This window comes from Saimiri boliviensis, chromosome 20 (genome assembly GCF_048565385.1).
Source record: "Saimiri boliviensis isolate mSaiBol1 chromosome 20, mSaiBol1.pri, whole genome shotgun sequence".
Taxonomy (NCBI): Eukaryota; Metazoa; Chordata; class Mammalia; order Primates; family Cebidae; genus Saimiri; species Saimiri boliviensis.
In genome coordinates, this window is record NC_133468.1 from 25364895 (window position 1) to 25385328 (window position 20434).

General features: G+C 49.6%; 1 protein-coding gene across 9 annotated transcripts in view; it reads right to left on the reverse strand.

Annotated features, from left to right (window-relative positions):
• The window catches only part of IQCE (IQ motif containing E), a 100325-nt gene that overhangs the window by 76596 nt on the left and 3295 nt on the right, over positions 1 to 20434 (reverse strand). For 7 of the 9 annotated variants that reach the window (XM_074390612.1, XM_074390608.1, XM_074390607.1 and 4 more), the window contains exons 2-14: positions 16620 to 16667; positions 15922 to 16054; positions 14803 to 14848; positions 13538 to 13666; positions 12853 to 12987; positions 11699 to 11769; positions 9148 to 9261; positions 8988 to 9038; positions 5128 to 5198; positions 4033 to 4105; positions 3714 to 3763; positions 1684 to 1847; positions 174 to 229 (exon numbers count right to left, since the gene is read on the reverse strand). In XM_074390612.1, coding sequence (XP_074246713.1) covers positions 174 to 229; positions 1684 to 1847; positions 3714 to 3763; positions 4033 to 4105; positions 5128 to 5198; positions 8988 to 9038; positions 9148 to 9261; positions 11699 to 11769; positions 12853 to 12987; positions 13538 to 13666; positions 14803 to 14848; positions 15922 to 16054; positions 16620 to 16663 — 1137 coding nt within the window. In that variant the 5' untranslated portion in view covers positions 16664 to 16667. The remainder of the gene's footprint in view (positions 1 to 173; positions 230 to 1683; positions 1848 to 3713; positions 3764 to 4032; positions 4106 to 5127; positions 5199 to 8987; positions 9039 to 9147; positions 9262 to 11698; positions 11770 to 12852; positions 12988 to 13537; positions 13667 to 14802; positions 14849 to 15921; positions 16055 to 16619; positions 16668 to 20434) is intronic. The other 2 variants (XM_074390613.1, XM_074390614.1) reach the window with 2 other exon arrangements.

Sequence of the window (20434 nt, forward strand, 5' to 3'; positions counted from 1 at the left end):
AGCTACCTTCAGCCTTGTCTAGACCGGAGTGAAGCCTCCTTTCGGTCAGTGTGTGGCGCTGCCTGGCAGACAGCCACTGCCATGCTCAGCGCCACCTTCCCCACCCTGTGAGCTGTCCCCACAGCACAAGGCCCGTGGTCGTCAACAACAGTGGCACTGAGATGCCTGCTCACCTTCTCCAACTCCACAATGCGCCTCAGCAGCCGGGGCTTGCTCCACTCCACGTAACCTGATGGAAGCAATGCGGTTTCAAAACGGCTGTCCTGGTGGGCACTGCCGGTAGGGCCACCCTTCTCAGGTACAGCCTGAGGCTCTTCTTCCACAGCTCGAGCAGCCTGAGGGGCCCCAGAGCCACACCAACAGGTCCTGGCCACCCGAGGGTTTCAACAGCACTGATCCAGTTTCTGTCCTCTTGGACCGTGAAGAGTTGTCTGTACTAACGGCCTCCAAGCATCTTGGGGTAATATTCTTTCCCAATTCCACCTCGCCAAGCCATTAAGATGGTTCTCATCAAGATCTCTGATGACTGTCACTCTGCCAAACTAACTGGCGGTTCTCGGCCTGTCCCTGGCCTGCACTTGCTTCCTGGTGTGCACAGCTCCTCGCTGGCTGCTCCTTCCCTCTACCTCGCTGGCTGCCCCTCACCCCCCATACACCACCAGGTTCAGTGCCTGACCCCTGCTCCTCTTACTCCAGTGACCTCACTTGTTCCACCTAAGTGCTGGTGACCTGCAGGCTCAGCTCTCCAGCCCAGGCCTCCACCCCGCACCCGCAAACAGCCACTGCCTGGTCTGCACTCTCATGCACTCAGACCTCTCGTGGCCCTTCCCCCAAACCTGCCCCTCTGCCTTCCCAATCTCAGGAAATAGCAACTCTGTCCTCTCAGATGCTGGGACAAAACGCCTTGGAGCCTGGCTCCTCCCTCTCAGATCCTACACCCTTTCCGCAGTTTCCTTAAGCTCTGGCTTCAAGATACATCCAGACCCTGACCACCTTTCACCACATCCATGGCTCCCCTCATCTGGGCCACCAGCAGCCCCACTAGACAGGTACAGAAGGCTCTGCCTGCCACCATCGCTGTCTCTGCACAGAAGCCAGGGGGCTTCGGACAGCAGCACGGCCCCCTCTACCTTCTAATGCTTTCGTGGCACCCCTAAAGCTCCCACGGCACCCTGCCCCACCCCACCGGGCCTCAGGGGCCACACTCCATGTGTCTCCCAGGCACTCAGCCCTGCCCCACCCATCCTACCCCTGCTGCCATCTTCACGGCTGCCTCGCTCCTCTGGGTCCCACTCAGCTGTCACTGTCTCGGGGGCGCCTTCCTGTCAGCCCTGCTTGCAGCTGCATGCACCACCTGCCTCACCCCAAAATGTGTCCTCCTCCCCTCCTCCATTGCTCTCCATGGCACTTACGGCCATCTGACAGGCATGTGACACCATCTGACCCAGCTCCTCCCTCCCTCCCAGGGAATTGTCTTCTCGAGGGATGTCTGCGAGCTTCTGTTCTCAGCTCCATTCCCAGAGCAGGACACCACGGGGCCTGAGGCAGGTGCTGGCACACAGAATTGGCATCGCCCAATGGTTCACATCTGCCCTCGTGGTGCCTACACTGGGTAGGGCCTACCCCATGGCCGCGCCCCACCCTTCCCTGGCCTCCCTCCTGGAGTAGCTTTTGGGAAGGTACCCTGCGTCCTGGAGATGCTGGGGGAGGTGCTCAGCACTCGGTCCAGGTCCTCCTTCAGGCTCTGGTTCTCCTCCGTGAGCTCCTGGACGCTCCGGGACAAGCTCAGGAGGGTATTGCCCACCTTTTTTTGCCTTTTGGCGCCCGTCTTCTTCTCCCCCAGGGGCCTGGAATAACCAAATCGTGGGCTGAGGTTTGCATTGCTAAGCTGGTTTCATACATGCTTGAAATGAGGGGCAGGTGAATCACAGCTTGCTCTGTTGGTCATGAGCTCAGAGTGGTTTTTGAAGGTGAGTATTTGAAACCAAACAGGAGATAACTCTGAACGCCAAGTAAGCAAAACATTAGCACCCAAAATAGAACCCCATTCTTATGCAAGGTAAACCTGTGTAACAAAACATCGTATTCAAGTATCAATATTCTATTTTCCATGCCATCACTAGAAGGGTTGTGCAAATGTATCCTGTTATACCAGGTGCCTGCAGAACAGCTTGCATTCTGCCTCTCAGCCCACGAGGTCTAAAGCACAGTCGATCCTCATTATCTGCAGATCCCATATTTGTAAATATGCTTGCTGCTAAAATGAATCCATCAGCCCAAAATCAGTACTCATGGGGGTTTTGTGGGAATTCTTGCACGTGCACAGGTGATGAAAAATGCCAGTTGCTGGCACGAATGTTCCCAGCTAGGGCTGAACCAGGTGGCGCTCAGCCTCCTTGCCTCAGCTCATGCAAAAACAAGCGTGCTGCAGCCTACTCTCACATCTCTTTGCCGTTTGCTGGTGACAGTGCTGCCTTGTGTGGCCCGGCCTGGACTGCAGTGCTGAGAGCCATCCAGTGCCTCTAAGCTCAGGAAGGCTATGGAGACGTTTACGTGTGCGCGGGAAGCCTCGTTCAGGCCAGGCGTGAGTTTGATGAGAATCCACAATCGCCATTAAACAGGCTGTCTTTAAACAGAAACACACATTCACCAGGTTATACATTGACTGGCTGATAAAAATGTTGCGACCAGGCTGAGCACAGTGGCTCATACCCGTAATCCCAGCACTTTGGGAGGCTGAGGCGGGTGGATAACCTGAGGTCAGGAGTTTGAGACCAGCCTGGCCAACATGGAGAAACCCCCTCTCTACTAAAAATACAAAAATTATCCGGGCATGGTGGCACGTGCCTGTAGTTCCAACTACTCAGGAGGCTGAGGCAGGAGAATCACTTAAACCCAGAAGGTGGAGGTTACAGTGAGCTAAGATCATGCCACTGCACTCTAGCCTGGGCAACAGAGTGAGATTCTCTCCAAAAAATAAAATTTAAAAAATGCTGTGACCAGAAGCTCCCAGGAGCCCCGTACCTCTCTAAGAGCAGTGGTTTAGTATTTACTCATTCTGTGTTCATGAGACCCTCTGTAAGGCAGATGGGATAACTACTATACTATGGAATCCTACAGGGACTTTTTAACCGTGATAATGAGAATAGACTGTAGTTAATATCTGGCCCTTTACAGTACAAATTTTCCAACCAGTTTTAAGGACTGGGGTAAAGAAACAGAAAGCAGTGCATGACGTCAGCAAGCTGCTGCAGAGACCAGTGACATGGCCAAAGCCACAGTAAAGGATCAGCCACCCAGAACCGGATGGAAGCCCGGGGTTGCATCCTTTGGGAAAGCGATATGGGAGAAAAACCTGAGGTGGCAAAGTCAACTTGTCCTTGTATGAAACATCTTCCTAAAAAGGTGGATCTGCTTTGAAACAGCACTTCCTAGCTCTAAGCTGGAAGGCAGTATATAAAATCTATAATGAACACACGCAGCATTGAACACGCATCAGCTGTCAACACGTGGTCACTATGAGGAGCATCTGTGAACACCGCAAATGGAAAGGTTATCGACTCTAACCCTGAACAGAACAGGGGCGGTGTTGGCACTGCTGCCAAGCTAAGGGCAGTATATGCTGCTCCCACGTGACAGCCACACCGCTCTCAAAGGAGCTTCCACAATGTGACAGCAACACACAAAACACGGCTCCCAAACGGTCATCGTACTTCTTTCCAGTGGTTTCAGAACTTGCCAAGAGAGTCTGGAGACGATGTATCTGTAAATACCAAATTGAAATGCATTAAAAACACAAGGCCAGCACAGACAAGACCTTCCTCTGAAAAGACCATCATCACAGTCCTGACCGCTGCCTATGGCCGGAAGCGGGAATGAAGTGGCTGCACTTCACCTTTTGGTCGGGCTGAAGCAGGAGCAGACTCCGAGAACCCAGCCCTGGGCCACCCAGGTTTGGCCTGCCACCCGGGCCAGGCCTGGTCCCCTCCTGCTCAGTGCCCGCCTTCCGCCCCACCACCCAGCACAGTGTACCTCCTCATAGTACGTCTCCATGGTGATTCGCATCTCTTCCAAGTTGGTTGTCTTCATATCGGTCTGGAGTTTGCTGAAAACCCAAGTTCAGTGTTAACAGGGCCATGCGTGTGTTCCCAGGGGACAGAGCAAGAGGAAGCGGTTCCCAGAACATTCAGAGGAGGAGAGGCTTTGGAAGAGAGCCGGGATGGGAGGGAAAAGCCTGAATGGGCCTTCACTTGGCTTGTGCCTTCAACAAGTGACTCGTTTTGAGCCTGATGGGAAAATTCCTCACACCAGAGAGCACCCTGTATAGACTAGCCGCTTTCCAAGGTGAGTAAACAGCTTCCCTAGAGATATTCTCCTCCAGGTAAGACGTTGTCTTTAAAAGACTAGATTAATGGTGAGGAAAGACCTCGGAGCTTAGAGAGGACAAGCCATCTTTGAGTGGTTAGTTTCCTAAGGAAGAGAGAATCGCCTTTTCCCGGCACTGTCGGGGCTGTCCCCTCGCTCTCAGCAGACTGTAGACTTTAGACAGAGACACTGAGAGAGAATCGAAAGCAAAGTCATGCAGGTTCTGCACTGAAGCAGAAGAACTCAGCAAACTGAAGTTACCAACATTCAGCAGGAAACGAGGGGGGAACTATCTAAGACCAGCAGACATGAGGGACAGGAGGCAATGGACACATGGCCTCTGTTTCCCTTAAAGAAATCGAAACACAGACTAGGAAGACTCCCCCTTCGCACTTGAAAGGCAGGTAAGGAAATGCAAGTAGCCCACCAAAAGCAGCACAAGGATGGTGTGGGACCAGGGCGTAAAACCTTCATCCTGGAAAGATACAGAGGTCCACATAACAAGCAGGGGAGAAAGCATTTCTTAAACACAACAAGAAGTTAAAGGGAAATATTTGGAAGGAACATAGATCATAAAAAAAAAAAAAATGAAAAAGAGGCAGCTAACCTTCACCTTCGGCTTTGGGGTGGGAGTAGGGACACAGGACGGGTGGGGGTGGAACAAAGGCTGGAGTCCGAGCAAGCAAGCAGAGCAGGGGGTCGGGAGGCAGGGGAAGGGGTGCAGCCCCAATCCCAGACCGCGGCCTGCGGCCCTGCGCCTACCTGATAGTGCCATCCTTCTCCTTGCACTGCTGCTCCAGCTTCAGGATCCTCTGCTTCAGCCCATTAATGACCTGCCCGGGGAATGCACCCATCAGGCGGGCTACCCCTGCTCTCCCCAGCTGCTGTCCCCTCCTCCCAGAGCACGTGCACACCTCACTGTCCTTCTTCCCTCCAGCGCTGTCCTCTCTTCTAGACTACGGGCCCAGGAAAAAGGGAGGGTCCCACTGCGCTGTCCTCTTGCTGGGTGAGTGGCAGGGGTGCAACGCCCACTGGAGCAGGAGGTGGCAGCTACAGTGGGCACACTGACCAACTGGCAGCCCTCCCCGAGCACGCCACACACTTGGGGGATAGAGCAGGGTATGCCCTTGGTCATGTTAAATAAAGGAAGCAGCCCCATCACCAGCTGGCCCCAACCCCCTAGGGCTGCCCAGTTTAGTCTTCATGGGGCAGTGAGTGGGGCTGGAAGATAGCATGGCCGTGGGGGGGTCCAAGGAGCTGTGCAACCCACCGTCTGAGTAAGGGAGAACAGTTCCCGCGGCCTCCCCACCTCCTTCTCTGTGAATGTCTTGCTTGCGGGAGGTAAACATCCTATATTCCTTAAAGAACATTCTTTCCTTCTGAATAAACTTTTAAATAGACATGGAGTTTCACTATGTTGCCCAGGCTGGTGTTTTACTCCTGGCTCAAGCAATCTGCCTGCCTTGGCCTCCCAAGTACTAGAATTATAGGTGTGAGCTGCAACACCAGGTTTGAATAGGCAACTTTAAAATTGAATTTTAAAGTTTTTTTTTTTTTTTTTTTTTTTGAGACGGAGTTTCGCTCTTGTTACCCAGGCTGGAGTGCAATGGCGCGATCTCGGCTCACCGCAACCTCCGCCTCCTGGGTTCAGGCAATTCTCCTGCCTCAGCCTCCTGAGTAGCTGGGATTACAGGCACGCGCCACCATGCCCAGCTAATTTTTTGTATTTTTAGTAGACACGGGGTTTCACCATGTTGACCAGGTTGGTCTCGATCTCTCAACCTTGTGATCCACCCACCTCGGCCTCCCAAAGTGCTGGGATTACAGGCTTGAGCCACCGCGCCCGGCCCGAATTTTAAAGTTTTAAATAACATTCAGTGGCTCATGCCTGTAATGCCAGCACTTTGGGAGGCTGAGGCGGGCAGATGACCTGAGGTCAGGAGTTGGAGACCAGCCTGGCCAACATGGTAAAACCCCGCCTCTACTAAAAATACGAAAATTAGTGGGTGTGGTGGTAAGTGCCTGTAGTCCTAGCTACTCAGGAGGCTGAGGCAGGAGAATCACTTGAACCGGGAAGGTGAAGGTTGTAGTGAGCCAAGATCGTACCACCACACTTTAGCCTGGGCAACAGAGGGAAATTCAAAATAAACAAACAAATAAATTACCTTAGTCATATATGAATACATTTTCTTTAAAAAAAATGAATACGTTGGGCCAGGTGCGGTAGCTCACACCTGTAATCCCAGCACTTTGGGAGACCGAGGTGGTTGGATCACCTGAGGTCAGGAGTTTGAGACCAGGCTGGCCAACATAGTGAAGCCCCCGTCTATACTAAAAATACAAAAACTATAGCTAGGTGTGGTGATGGGCACCTGTAATCCCAGCTACTTGGGAGGCTGAGGCAGGAGAATCGCTTGAACCTAGAAGGCGGAGGTTGCAGTGAGCCGAGATCGCGCCATTGCACTCTGGCCTGGGTAACAAGAGTGAAACTCCGTCTCAAAAAAGAAAAAACAAACAAAAAAAAACACCAAACAAACAAACAAACAAACAAAACTGAAGACATTGTAGAAGCTAAGATACTCTGAACTGGCCACCCCCTTCTTTAGCCAACCAAATCCTGTTTCTGCTTGCATGCCCCTTAGCACCTGGTTCTGTGTGGGTGTGCCGGGGGAGTCGGGCCATCTGTTCTCACAGAAACGGGGCTCTGCCATGCACATCCCTCTGCATCTTTTTTTAAAATTTATTATTTTTTTAAAATTAACATTCAACACACCCTCCTAGTGTTCTGTCCCTGCTGGCACCTATGAATCCACACTATTTCCCACAGCAGGAGCATCCCACAGTATCTGTGGGATGCTCTAAAATCTATCACTATAGCCTACTGACACATAGTTAAGTCGTAGCCCATTTTTGTGATTATGATCAATCCCCCAATCAAAATCCTTGGCCAGGCCTCCTCATGCACATCTGCAAATGTTTCTTCAAGGCAGGTAATGACAAGCAGAAATGGCAGACCACAGGGCACAGCCACTCCAACGACAATTTGCCATATTATAATGAATACTGCATATATCCTAGGATCTAGACTTCCTACTTTAAATCAACCTTAATTTTTAAAAAACTGGCCAGGTATGATGGCTCAGGCCTGTAATCCCAACACTTTGGGAGGCCGAGGCAGAAGGACCACATGAGCCTGGCCAACTTCACGAGACCCCCATCTCTACCAAAACTAAAAAAAAAAATTAGCTAGGTGTGGTGGCGTGCGCCTGTAGTCCCAGCTACTCAGGAGGCTGAGGTGAGAGTATCCTCTGAGCCAGGGATCGCCTGAGCTGAATGCTGCAGTGAGCCATAATCCTGCCATTGCACTCGAGCCTGGGCAACAGAGCAAGTCCCTGTCTCAAAAAAACAAAAAACAAACAACAACAACAAGAAAACCAAAAACACAGACACACACACAGCACCAGAACAACAAAAATTGAAGCCCTTTCTTTATAAAAGTATCCATTACTACAGCCCTTTGTTAAGGATTTACTTTGTGCCATCCTAGGTGCAGAAGCAGGCTTTAACCATCTACTTTAAATATGCAATAATTGTACAATCTTTCTATATTCTATATCTACAACATAGTTCAGAGGAGATGGTTTTTTTTCTTTAGAGATTTATAGTTTTTTCTATATTATAAACAGAAAACTTTGTTGTATTGATCCATAATATTCTTCCCCTTCCCCATTATAGTGATTTGGTGGCTGTCTTAGTCCCATGAGTTTTTATTATGTAACTTTTAATTTTATATTGTTGAATCCATTAATCACATCATTATTATTTTATATTTTGTGTTAAATAAACTCAAAATTGTATCCCTTCCAGTTTTCTTCCAGCATTTCCCACTTTAAAAAAGTACTTCCTTGACTCCTAGGAAGTTTATTGTGATATATCTTTCCACACCATTACCCACATAATGGCTCTGTCTTCCCTCCTTTAATTTCATTCAACGTTTTACATATTGTTACACAGTATCCGAGGGGGTCTGGATCTATCTGAAGGACTTTATCCCTGCCCTGGTTCCCTGTTTTACATCTGCCGCACTGGTTTTTTCGTAGTCTAGGCTAGAGTGCAGTGGCGTGATCTCAGCTCACTGCAACCTCCACCATCCAGGTTCGAGCGATTCTCCTGCCTCAGCCTCCCAAGTAACTGGAATTGCAGGAGTGCACTGCCACACCTGGCTTTTTTTTTTTTTTTTTGTATTTTCAGTAGAGATGGGGTTTTACCATGTTGGGCAGGCTGCTCTTGAACTCCTGACCTCAAGTGATCTGCCTGCCTTGGCCTTGAAAGGTGCTGGAAGCACTTGTTAAGCTTAATGTATTTTCTTAGGTGTGAAGCAGGAAGTCGCCCATTGTGACTGGTCCTTCCTATAGTGTCTTGCTTGGCCTCTGTGGTAAGCCTCCTGGCCCCCACCCCGTGGTGTCCCCAGGCGTCAGTGGAGAAGGGTTTGGGGGCCCGCAGCCTCCTCCCCTGCCTGCTACTCTCCACCGTGGGTGCTGCAGGGAAAGGCATCTCTACTGTGGCTGTCCATGGTAACTAGCATCTGGGGAAAGGCTTCATCCTGTGGAGACCATACTCACCCAACTGGCATCGGGCCTTTTCTCTGCCAGAGTCCGAACAAAATCTGTGCCCTGTGGTAAGCAGATTGAGACATGAAGACGGCCTTTGGTATGGCCCCCAGCAGGACTGGCTGGCAGATGCCCCAAGGCAACAGCCCCCCGTGAAGCACCAGGAGCTTACTCGGCTGGGATCCAGAAGCTGCTCTATCTGCCGGTCCTTCCTGCTGTTTTCCTCTTCCAGGCGCCGGAGCTTCGTTCTCATCAGGTCCACGTCACTTTTCTGCACGTGCAATGTCTGAAGAAAAGAAGGCCATGAACAGCCGTGCACATGCCGCTGTGCACACATCACACACATGCCACCATGCACACAGCCACGCATACAGACACACACACACCCATGCACACGCCGCCACGCACACAGCCATGCACATGCCACTGTGTATACAGCCATGCACACGCTGCCACTGTGCACACATCTATGCACACAACCATACACACGCCGCCACCAAGCACACACATGCACACGCCGCTGCACACACAGCCATGGACACACTATCATGCACACAGCCATGTGCAGAGCCATGCACACACTGCCACCACACACACAGCCATGCATACACCACCACCGTGCACACAGCCATGCACACATGCCACACAAACACCACCATGCACAGGCCCAGGGAAACACTGAGCTGGGAGACTTGGAAAGCTGCCTGGCTCCCACTCAGGGTGCTATGTGTGGTGGCTGGGGGGAGATCTGGATGTCACATGAGGGCACCAGAGGGCACGCCTGGCATTTAGTGGGTGGGGACAGGGGAGGCTGGATAGGCAGGAAACCCGCCTTCAGAGAAGAACTCTCCCATCCAAGATACCAACAGCACCCGTGCCGAGAAACCCCGTCCCACAGAATGCACCAGCAAACAAATGGCACCAACCCCAGGGCTGGACGGGTCACACCACACGCTCTCTCCCAGGACCACACGAGAAAGTCCACCGTGGTCGTATTTTAATCAACAAAACTCATCCAAGGCTAATATGCACTTCAAATGCTTATCCTCAACTACGGCTCAGGTGGAAGGCAGTGCTTCCCCATCTTTACCTATGGACAAATTCTTTACCAATTTGTGGTGACCTGAGGGGGACAAAAAAGACTGTAGTTGGGGCTGGGCGTGGCGGCTCATGCCTGTAATCCCAGCACTGTACTTTGAAATTATGTTCTTCCTACTATTTTGGACTTTGGTGGTAGATAAAATCCAGAAAAGAAACAGCGCCTAGGCTGTGCTGTGCTGCACAGAGATTTCAGAAACGAACAGAGACAGTAAGGACGGTCAGGTTACACCCAGCAACAGGCTCAACTGCAGGATGCAGAGGCCAACAGAAAGCAACTGTGAGCTCGAGAGCAGAACCATGAAGTTATCCAGTCTTCACAAGGGGAGACGGGGAAACACTGAACAGAGACCAGGGACCTGAGCAACCGGCACCGAAGAGGGCGAGGCTGAAAAAACATCTCAAGACTGGATGGCTGAAAATGTCCCAGATTTGACAAAAGACAAACCTACAGATTCAAGAGGCTGAGAAAACCCAAACGAGATAATCCCCTCAATCCACACCTGAGTTCATTCAGTGCAGATTTCCGCCCGGAATGAGGGGCCCCTCTGTAATACTCCTGACATGTAGCTGCCACCTTGCTCAACATCTCGAAGGCCAGGGCGCACACTTCCTCAGGGAGCACTGCTGCCGCCAGACAGCTCTCGCAGTTAGAGTGTCCTCACATAGCCTCAAGTCCTGAGTGTTCTCTCTGGCCAACAGAGAAGGCGCTGTCTTTTGTACAGTGGCCTATACCAGGTTCCCCAGTTTCTTCCCGGATCCCCAGGGGAAATGGCTTCCAGACCCCCTTCCAGATACCCCATGCTCTGGGGTGAGACTGCCAATGCCCTATTGCCCTCTGGTGCCCCAACTGAACGCAGTGCTTCGGACACACATCAACTGGTAGAGACAGTAGGTCTGTAAACAGACCAAAATTGTGGAAGGAAATGAACGCAGATAATTTCTCTGGGGGCAGACATTTACAGATATTGAAAGCCAGAGTGATGGTAATGGTGCTGCTGGCAATGACAGTTACAGTATAGCTCAATGCAGTTCATGCTTTCATGAATGGGAGGGGCCATGGAGTAATACAGAGTGTTGGCCTTGGGAGGCAGGTAACGTTGAATCTTGGTTCTGCTATTGGTTAACCTTGCACAGACCACTAACGTCTCTGAGTCTCAAGTTCATCAGCAGATGGTGGTTGTGACAGGTGGCCCTGCCTATCCCATAGAGCTTCTGTAGAGGGCAACTGAGATAGGGCATGCGAGCTGTCTTGATAACACGAAAGCATGACACGCATCGAAGGTTACTGATAACTATACCAGTGACCCTATCACAGCACCCAATCTCAGGACGCAATGGGACTCTGACGTAAATCTAGTCCTCATTCAGTCTCCCCATTATGCTGGAGAAGCAGAGCACATGCAGAACTTGAGCTCTGCTGCCTTTCACGTGCTGGTGCTACAGCCTTCAACCAGGAACACCCAGCTCCTAGGGCACAATGCCATGGCTCAGACTCAGGTTCGATCCTAACGCTCCCGCGCTTCCCACGTGGGCACCTCCCAGCACAGGCACTGACATCCCCATCGATTGTCACAGGAGGCTTTCACTGTTTCAAATCAATAGAGAACAAACCAAAACACTACCTTCTTTAACTCAATAATCTCATCATACATATCTTCTTTCTCCCTGTAGACAGGAGTCCCAGGGACATGACCTAGAGAAAAACAGAAATCTTTTAAAAGACTATCTAAAAAGTAGAAAGAATTCTTGGTTATACTTTAAGGAAAATCTGGAAGTTAATAACATTTCCTTTTAAACAAGAAGAAAATAAAAAAGCAAAAATAATTCCATGTTTGTTAGCCTGATCATGATACTTTCCCAAAAAGCAAGAAAACCAAAAATGGTTTTCTCTATAGAGAGACAAAGCAAAAGGTCAATAAATGAAGATGTGAAGATCAAGTTTAAAGACAGTAAAAGGATGAAAGAAGGGACTCACAGAAGGCGGAGGGACATGTTCAGATTTAAATAGCAAAACAAATGCCAAACACAAAAAATGCACATAGTGTCTCAACACCCATTCCAACATAAAGTCAGGCTTATTTTGGTTTTAATGATACCTAGTATATTAAATATCTAAATGTAAGCCTAAAAGATAACTGCTAACCAGTAAAAGCAAGAAGGTAATCAATTCATGGGGTATAGTGAGGAGGTCTTCAGTACTCCCTGGAAGCTGTTCTTCCTTAAGGAGGATAGGTGGGAAACATGTGGCTAAAGAGAGAGGCCGGGCATGGTGGCTCACACCTATAATCCCAGGACTTTGGGAGGCCAAGGTGGGGGATCACTTGAGTCCAGGAGTTTGAGACCAGCCTGGGCAACATAGCAAGACCCTGTCTCTATTAAAAAAAAAAAAAAAAAGAGAGAGAGAGAGACTAGACAGGAACATAAACACAGAAACAAGCTGACTCGCTTCAGTGCAATTCGGACTTTTTATCATTATTTATTATTATTTGTTCCTACTATCATTTATTCAATGAATAAATTTAAGTAAGCCTCTATGTTTAGGGAGGGAGGCACAAATAACACCTGGCAAGACATCCCTGCACCACGAGGAAAGCCACCTTCTGGGGCAGACGGGCTTTCGTGAGTCACTGTTACCTTGACCTCCCAAAACCTCCCACTGACGGAGCTCACATACAAAGCCAGAAATCCCACTCTGATGAAGGACACCTCCAGGCCAGAGACTGCTTTCCTTTCTGCTCTGCCTTAGCCTCGGCCTCGCCACCATTGGCATGCTCACCCTGGCTGGCAGAGCACCTGAGATGTGGCCTCTTCACTCTTAAGGCATCTGTCAGATAGTCAGAAGTGCTGCCGGGGGTGCTGGTCCACGCATGCTCCCAGGTGAGGTGCGAGTTCAGGGCTGGGGTCAGATTTCCTGGTTTGAATGTGCATGGGTTTAATATGATAGGTACAGCACATGCAGTGGGAAGTTTTGTTTCTAATCAACTTTCCTGGCTTAAAGAAAGCTTCATCGCTGGTAGATACCAGCTGTCAGTGGTGTGCTGGTAAATGGTTAACAACCAGCTCCTAAATAGAAACTAATGAAGTCCTGACTACAGTATTTGCCCGTTTCCACAGTATAAATAATTCTACCATGTCTAATTTCAGGGTGTCAGCATGACACTGGCCAGCCCACAAAACTCCTAAGACTGTAATGGTTGGCTCTGGCAGGACCGTTGCAGCCGGCTCCTGCTCACCACTCCCACGCAGAGGCCACACAAGACCAGGGAAGGCTAAGGCATCACTTGGCCAAACCACATTTGCGCATGACGTAAAACTACGATGTGTATATTCAATGTCATTGAGAACATTAAAGACAATGTAATTCAAGGAATATGAAAAACTCCATCTCAAACCACTCCTCGCTGACATTTCTCAAACTCTTCTCTGAAGCAGGAAGGGCCTCCGGTGCAGCAACCACATACCTGGTTTTGCAGTTCCTGGCCACAGCTTCTGCGGGGTCAGGGACGCTCGACCGCTCAGAGGCATGCTCCCTGTTGTCCTGAGGGACCTCCAGGAGGCCACTTTCCTCGGCTTAGAGAGGTAAGGTGACTCTAGAAAAGCCAAAGCGTGGACTCAGAGGTGCCGGACAGCAACACATGCTCAACACATGAGCTTCAGAAAGGCAGAAATGAGAAAACAAAATGTCCACAAGGGCGAGTGATTCTAGTCAAACACTGGTGAAAATGAAAAATTGTATCAATTCTCAATGTTCTCCATGGAAGGAGAGAAAGGACGTCAAATATTCAAATTGCTAGATGATGTCCTTCTAGTGTTGATATTGATTTGTAACATATAACATGCATTCTTTTCTTTGCAGGAATTTACCTTTCTAATTACGTTTTCCTTGGGCCAGTAGGAAAGTTCGTTTATATTCTGAGTGTGTCATATACATGACTCAATGTTTGAAATACATAAGTATATATAAAATAGACACACATCTAGAGATGACACGGCCAGGGAAGGCCACAGACTTTGGGGTAGCCCAGGAAGGGCAGGGTGACCAAAGCTGCCCTCCTCCCACGGAGGGTGAGGAAGAACAGAACCCTGGTAGCAAAATAAGCCCAGGGCGATCCAAAGGCGGAAAAAAAGGTGAAGTTTACACCCGTCCTGGACCAACTACACCTTCTCAGTAGCTTTGACTCTCAGGAACAAATCCCAGGTCAAAAATCCTTTCTCTCTGGCAGCATTCAGAAGAGGTAAGCACTTTGAGAAAGCAAGAAAAAGAAAACAAAAGGCCTAGAGCAGGCGTCCCCAAACTACGGCGGAATGCGGCCCCCTGAGGCCATTTATCCGGCCCCCCCGCCGCACTTCGGGAAGGGGCACCTCTTTCACTGGTGGTCAGTGAGAGAAGCACAGTATGTGGCGGCCCTCCAACGGTCTGAGGGACAGTGAACTGGCCCCCTGTGTAAAAAGTTTGGGGACGCCTGGCCTAGAGGCACTGTGGAGGGGGGAGACTGGAGGGTGGTGGTGGGAGGAAGCGCTGGTTACTCTGGCACCGGCAGGGCCTCCAGGAGCACGGTGTTCCGGAGACCCCAGCACCAACGGGGGAGACTCCAGCGTGAATGGAGCCAACTGGCTGAGGTGTCAGGTCTCAGCTACCTGAATGTGCAAAGCAAACACCCTCCATTCTCCCCGGGACACCAGGGAGTGTGGGCGTGAGAGGGAAGGCAGGCCCGGCCATACTTACTTGGCGATGTGGGTGGAGGTTTGTGGAAAGCTTTCCTTTTTGCTCTCTAAAAGACAGGAGAAACAGTATAAGCCTTGCTGAGCTTGCTGAGCTCCCACCGGGGCCCCAGTCACAAGACCCTGCCGTGTTCAGAAAGGGTCAGGGGGCGTGTAAGAGCAGAGACAAGACGTGAGCTCACAGGGACGTAAGGAGAGTCAAGGCACAGGACACACAGGGCCTGAGGCAGACCCCAGAAAAACGCACTCGCAGCAGTGCTCGGGGGCTGGGCTCTCAGAGCACAAGTTCCAGTCACAGAAAACAATCGGGCCTGGGCTCCTGACATTCAGACTGAGGATCCCACACTAATGGCGTATCTGCCCCGACCCACACCGTCTGCTCAGGCGGCTCGGGAGCCCCAGGGCACACCTGTCCACTCGGGTGGATGGGGTGAGAGGAAATTCCTGCAGATAAGTCAACTGCAAAGCCCACTAAGGAAAAAGGCCCAGTGAAGGGAGACCCTGTCTGGAAGGTGGTCTTCTGTGACAACCACGATGCCAAACACAGAACGGGGTCCAGAGCTGGTTCCACTGTTTCCTGCAGGGTGAGTGTTCCGTATCCAAAATCCTTGGGACCAAGAGTGTCTCGCATTTTGGAATATTTGCATCCACACAATGAGGTATCTTGGGGATGGGACCCAAGTCTAAACAGAATATTCATTTATGTTTCATATCTACCTTATACACATAGCCCAAAAGGAATTTTATATTGTGTTTTTAATAACTTCGTGAATGAAACAAAGCTTGTGTTAAGTACTTAAGTGTGGAATTTTCCACTTGTGGCCTCATGAGGGTGCTCAAAAAGTTTCCATTTTTGGAGCATTTTGGATTTCGGATCAGGGACACTCAGCCTGTCCTGCCATGGCCTGGGGAAGATGCTGCAATGCTTCCAACTTTAGCTTTCTCTTACCCCGCACTAGACTGAGCAGGTAGAGACCTTGCGGCCAGGGCCTCTCACTTCCCCTCCAGCAGAAAGAGCGAGCCCCAGGTTCTGCATGGGGGAATTTTCCCCAGGGGTTTTTGGATCCCTCCTCCTCTGGGGAGCATCCCCTGCCCTCTGTGACATGGAGGGAAAATCCTTAACTTTGCAGACAGAGGTCCTTGGAGGGAGACAGTGGACCTGTGAGACTCCCCCTTGAGTCCACAGAGCAAATGAAGAACCGAGATCTGCCAGTGCTGGGTTCGTGCTGCTGGCCGCGGTGTGGCTAGATTTGTGCCTGCAGTAAGAAAAGCTGCTTCTGCTGACACATGATAAGAGCAATTAGCACGCTTCCTTTTCTACCCAGCACAGCTTGCCAAACAAACCCAAAGCCCAGGTCCAGGGCCACAGTGTGCCACTCGGCCATCAGACAGTGCTCCGGCCCCTCTCCCTTCTGGTCTGGGAGCCCGGGCCAAGGCTCAGCTTGGGATCGCAGCTGCCCTCGTCTGCTTTCTCCCGTCAGGTCCTTCTGATGGCATCGGCAGGAGATCCTCTCCTCCCCTCAAGTGTCGGGATGGGGGAGGGTGGTATCGGCCAAATCAGCTGCAGGCCAGGGACCAGCAATCAGCCTCACGTGAACCCTGGTCAGGGTTCATGTCTGGATAAAGGTTATAAAGTTATCACCACAGGTATTTAAATCCAACTAAGCGATGGAGACTTTTCAAACACCAAGTAGCATTCAGAATTTGCATTCCAGCTCATCACACAGTATTGTGGAGGACGGCCTATTTCACGCATCCGCATCCGAGTGATGCCGGCAAGGGCAGCGCAACCCGCCCCGGGAGGCACCCAGCAGCACTCACCTTCTCCAAGTCAGAGTCAAAGGTGACTGCAGACAGACTGTCATCTCCCTGAAAGAAGAGATGCAAACACTGTAACTCGAAGGTACCTGCTGAGCTTCCAACAGTCACATTTACAAAAGCGAAACAGCCCATTCACAGCTGCTGAAACAGAAACTTCATAAATCCAGCTCTGAGTTCACTCGCAACACTTCCAGCTGGGCAGTGGCCAGTTCCTTCCATCTCATCAGAAGGAATGGGTGGGAGGGGGCAACAAAACAGAGGCGTGCAAATGCCTGCAAACCTAGTAACACTATTTCCCACAGAATTGTGTCTTGATTAAAAAAAAAACAGGCCGGGCGCGGTGGCTCAAGCCTGTAATCCCAGCACTTTGGGAGGCCGAGGCGGGTGGATCACAAGGTCGAGAGATCGAGACCATCCTGGTCAACATGGTGAAACCCCGTCTCTACTAAAAATACAAAAAATTAGCTGGGCAGGGTGGCACGTGCCTGTAATCCCAGCTACTCAGGAGGCTGAGGCAGGAGAATTGCCTGAACCCAGGAGGCGGAGGTTGCAGTGAGCCAAGATCGCGCCATTGCACTCCAGCCTGGGTAACAAGAGTGAAACTCTGTCTCAAAAAAAAAAAAAAAAAAAAAACAGTTATTGATGAAAGCATTTCATTTTCACATTGTTTAGATAGTCTCATTCTTATTTACCTTTATATCAAAGCACAACAAATCTACAATTGTCTCCTGGTAAGAGCTGGTCAGAGTCATCTTTAAAAAGCATACTCAGCCTGGGCAACACGGCGAGATGCTGTCTCTACAAAAAAATTTTTAACACTTAAAAAATAAGCCAGGCTGTGATTGTACACACCTATAGTCCAGCTACTTGGGAGGCTGAGGTGGAAGGATTGAGCCCAGGAGGTCGAGGATGCAGTGAGCTACGATCACACCACTGCACTCCAGTCTGGGCAACAGAGCAAGAGCCCAGCTCAAAAAAACAAAACAACAACAACAAAAAAAAACCCCAAAGCAACAAAAAACAAAACATATGCATAATAATGAGAAGGCATTTGGGCCTATAATGTTTCTTCCCTTCTTATTCCAGTGACTTTGTCCTGGCCCAAGGAATGAAGTAAAACTTGCACTGTCTGATGTCAGCACTGGGAAGGCAAGGGAAAAACACAACTTTTTGAAAACAAAAATGTTTCTGTATTAACTCACTCTCTCAAACTGAAATCCAAAAAGCATAAAGAGTTTAAGCTCCCTGGGAAGATCGTACGGCTGCTTCTAACACTGGCACTGGAAGTTGGCACCGAATGCCCCTATGATGAACCAATAGCTCTACAGCTCAGGGGTGGAGGTGATGGCATTGCTACCGCCTGTCGCTGGTACACTGAGTCTGTGTAGCATCATAATGGGATGCTGCTGAATTCTGAAAAGCAAACATATTCTCTACAAGGTTAACAGTACATGAAGCGCCAATTTTGCAGGCAGTGTGAAACTGTATTAGAAATACATGGCTGCATGGTAACGAGGATAAGGTGCAGCTGAAACGATCTGGTGCCCCTGAACACAGAGAGGCCCGGTCACAGGTGCAGTGGGACTGCATTTTCAGAGGCAAAGGGAAGAGGGAGCATTGCAAATAAATGGAATCTTAAAAAAAAATCAGCAACTGACTGACATGCTTTATATCATTAAATAGGTGACATTTTAAGGCATAAACAGCATATGACAATTATAGACAGAAGTTTTGCGGGGGATCAGAAAAGCCAAGTCAGTTTGCCCAGGGCATCACACGAATGTCCCTGTAGAGGACAGATGGGAACCTATTGAAAACTGTACAGAAAAGCAGCAGCAACCGTCTTTGCAAACATCTGTCATTATTCCTTGCTGTGAATAAAATCTTGAAGACTTTTTGAATGACCTAAAATTCAACAAAGGAATGCAATTGTATGTGTAATGAACAAAATTCAGCGACCTCATCCATGACCACTGCCCTCTCCCGTCATCGCTCCCTTCCAGCTGTGCTGCCTCCAGCCTGCCTGTCATGATGCAGGGAAGAGGTGAAACACAGTCAGGACCTGAAATCCCACAGCAGCTCCGGGATCCACACCTCCAGTCAGCAGAATACAACCATACACGGCACACACACACATGCACGCACGTACACAACGGCCAATTTGTTCCACCTCCTTCAAGCGTTATCTGAGGCTGCCTCTTATTTCCACACTAGGTTAAGTTCATTCAGCCTGTGTCAGGGTGGCTGTAAGAGAGGAAACGGGGTGGCTTCACACTGAAATTAACTGTCTCCGTTCAGGAGGCTGTTAAGTCCAGAATCAAGGTGTTGGCAGGGCCAGGCTCCTAACAGACAGAGCAGCTAAGGCAGAAGATCAACAAAGAGTCAGAGAGACTTGATCAGCAAGCACTAAAAACTTAACAGACATTTATAGAACACCCCACCCAACAACAGCAGAATACACATCCTTCTCAAGCGTACATTAACATAAACCAGAAGATAGGCCACAAAAAAGCCTCAATGAATTAAAAGAGAAAAATCAAAGTATATTCTTTGACAACAATAGAAATCAGTAATCAACAAAAGAAATGAATTCACAAATGTTTGGATTATTTTGTTTGTTTTTGAGACAGAGTCTCACTCGGTTGCCTCAGCCTCCTGGGTAGCTGGGATTACTGGCACCTGCCACCATGCCCAGCTAATTTTTGTATTTTTAGTAGAAATGAAGTTGCATTCACTATGTTGGCCAGGCTGGTCTCGAACTCCTTACCTCAGCTGATCCGCCTTACCTCAGCATCCCAAAGTGCTAGGACTACAAGTGTGAGCCACTGCGCCTGGCCTGGATAGTAAACAATAAATTCCTAAACAATCAATGGATCCAAGAAGAAATTACAAGGGAAATTTAAAAATAACTTAGATGAGTGAATTTTAAAAACCAAAATTTATGGGATGTACCTAAAGTGGGGCTCAAAGGGAAACATACAGCTGTAAATGTCTGTATTTTTAAAAGATCACATCAAATCAGTAACCTAATCTTTCACTTTAAAAAACAAAAGCAGGGTCGAGTGTGGTGGCTAATGCCTGTAATCCTAGCTCTTTGGGACTCCCAGACCAGGAATTCAAAACCAGCCTGGGCAACATGATGAAACCCTGTATACAAACACACGAACACACACACACACACACACACACACACACACACACACACACACACTACAGAAAATTAGCTGAGCATCATGGCACATGTCTGTGGTCCCAACCACATAGGAGGGTGAGGTGGGCAAATCACCTAGGCCTGGGAAGTTGAGGCTGCAAGTGAGCCATGATCACGCCACTATACTCTAGCCCCAAAGAAACAAAAGCAGGCTGAGCACCAAGGGAGGGTGAGGAAGGAGGACTGCTTGAGACTGCTTGAATGCAGAAGTTTGAGACCAGCCTGGGTGACATAGTGAGACCCAGTGTTTACAAAAAATTTAAAAATTCGCCAGGTATGGTGGCACACACCTGCAGTCCCAGCTACTTGGGAGGCCAAGGCAGGAGGATCGCTCAAGCTCAGGCATTTGAGGCAGCAGGGAGATGTGAATGTGCCACTGCTCTCCAGCATAGACAAGAGAGTGAGGTCCTGTCTCTAAAAACAAAAACAAGCAATCAGAAATACAAAAGAAGTGTTTAGAGAGCAATTTGTAGCTACAAATGCCTATATTAAAAAAGAAGAGGCCGGGCATGGTGGCTCACGGCTGTAATCCCAGCACTTTGGGAGGCCAAGGCAGGTGAAACACTTGAGGTCAGGAGTTCAAAACCAGCCTGACCAACATGGA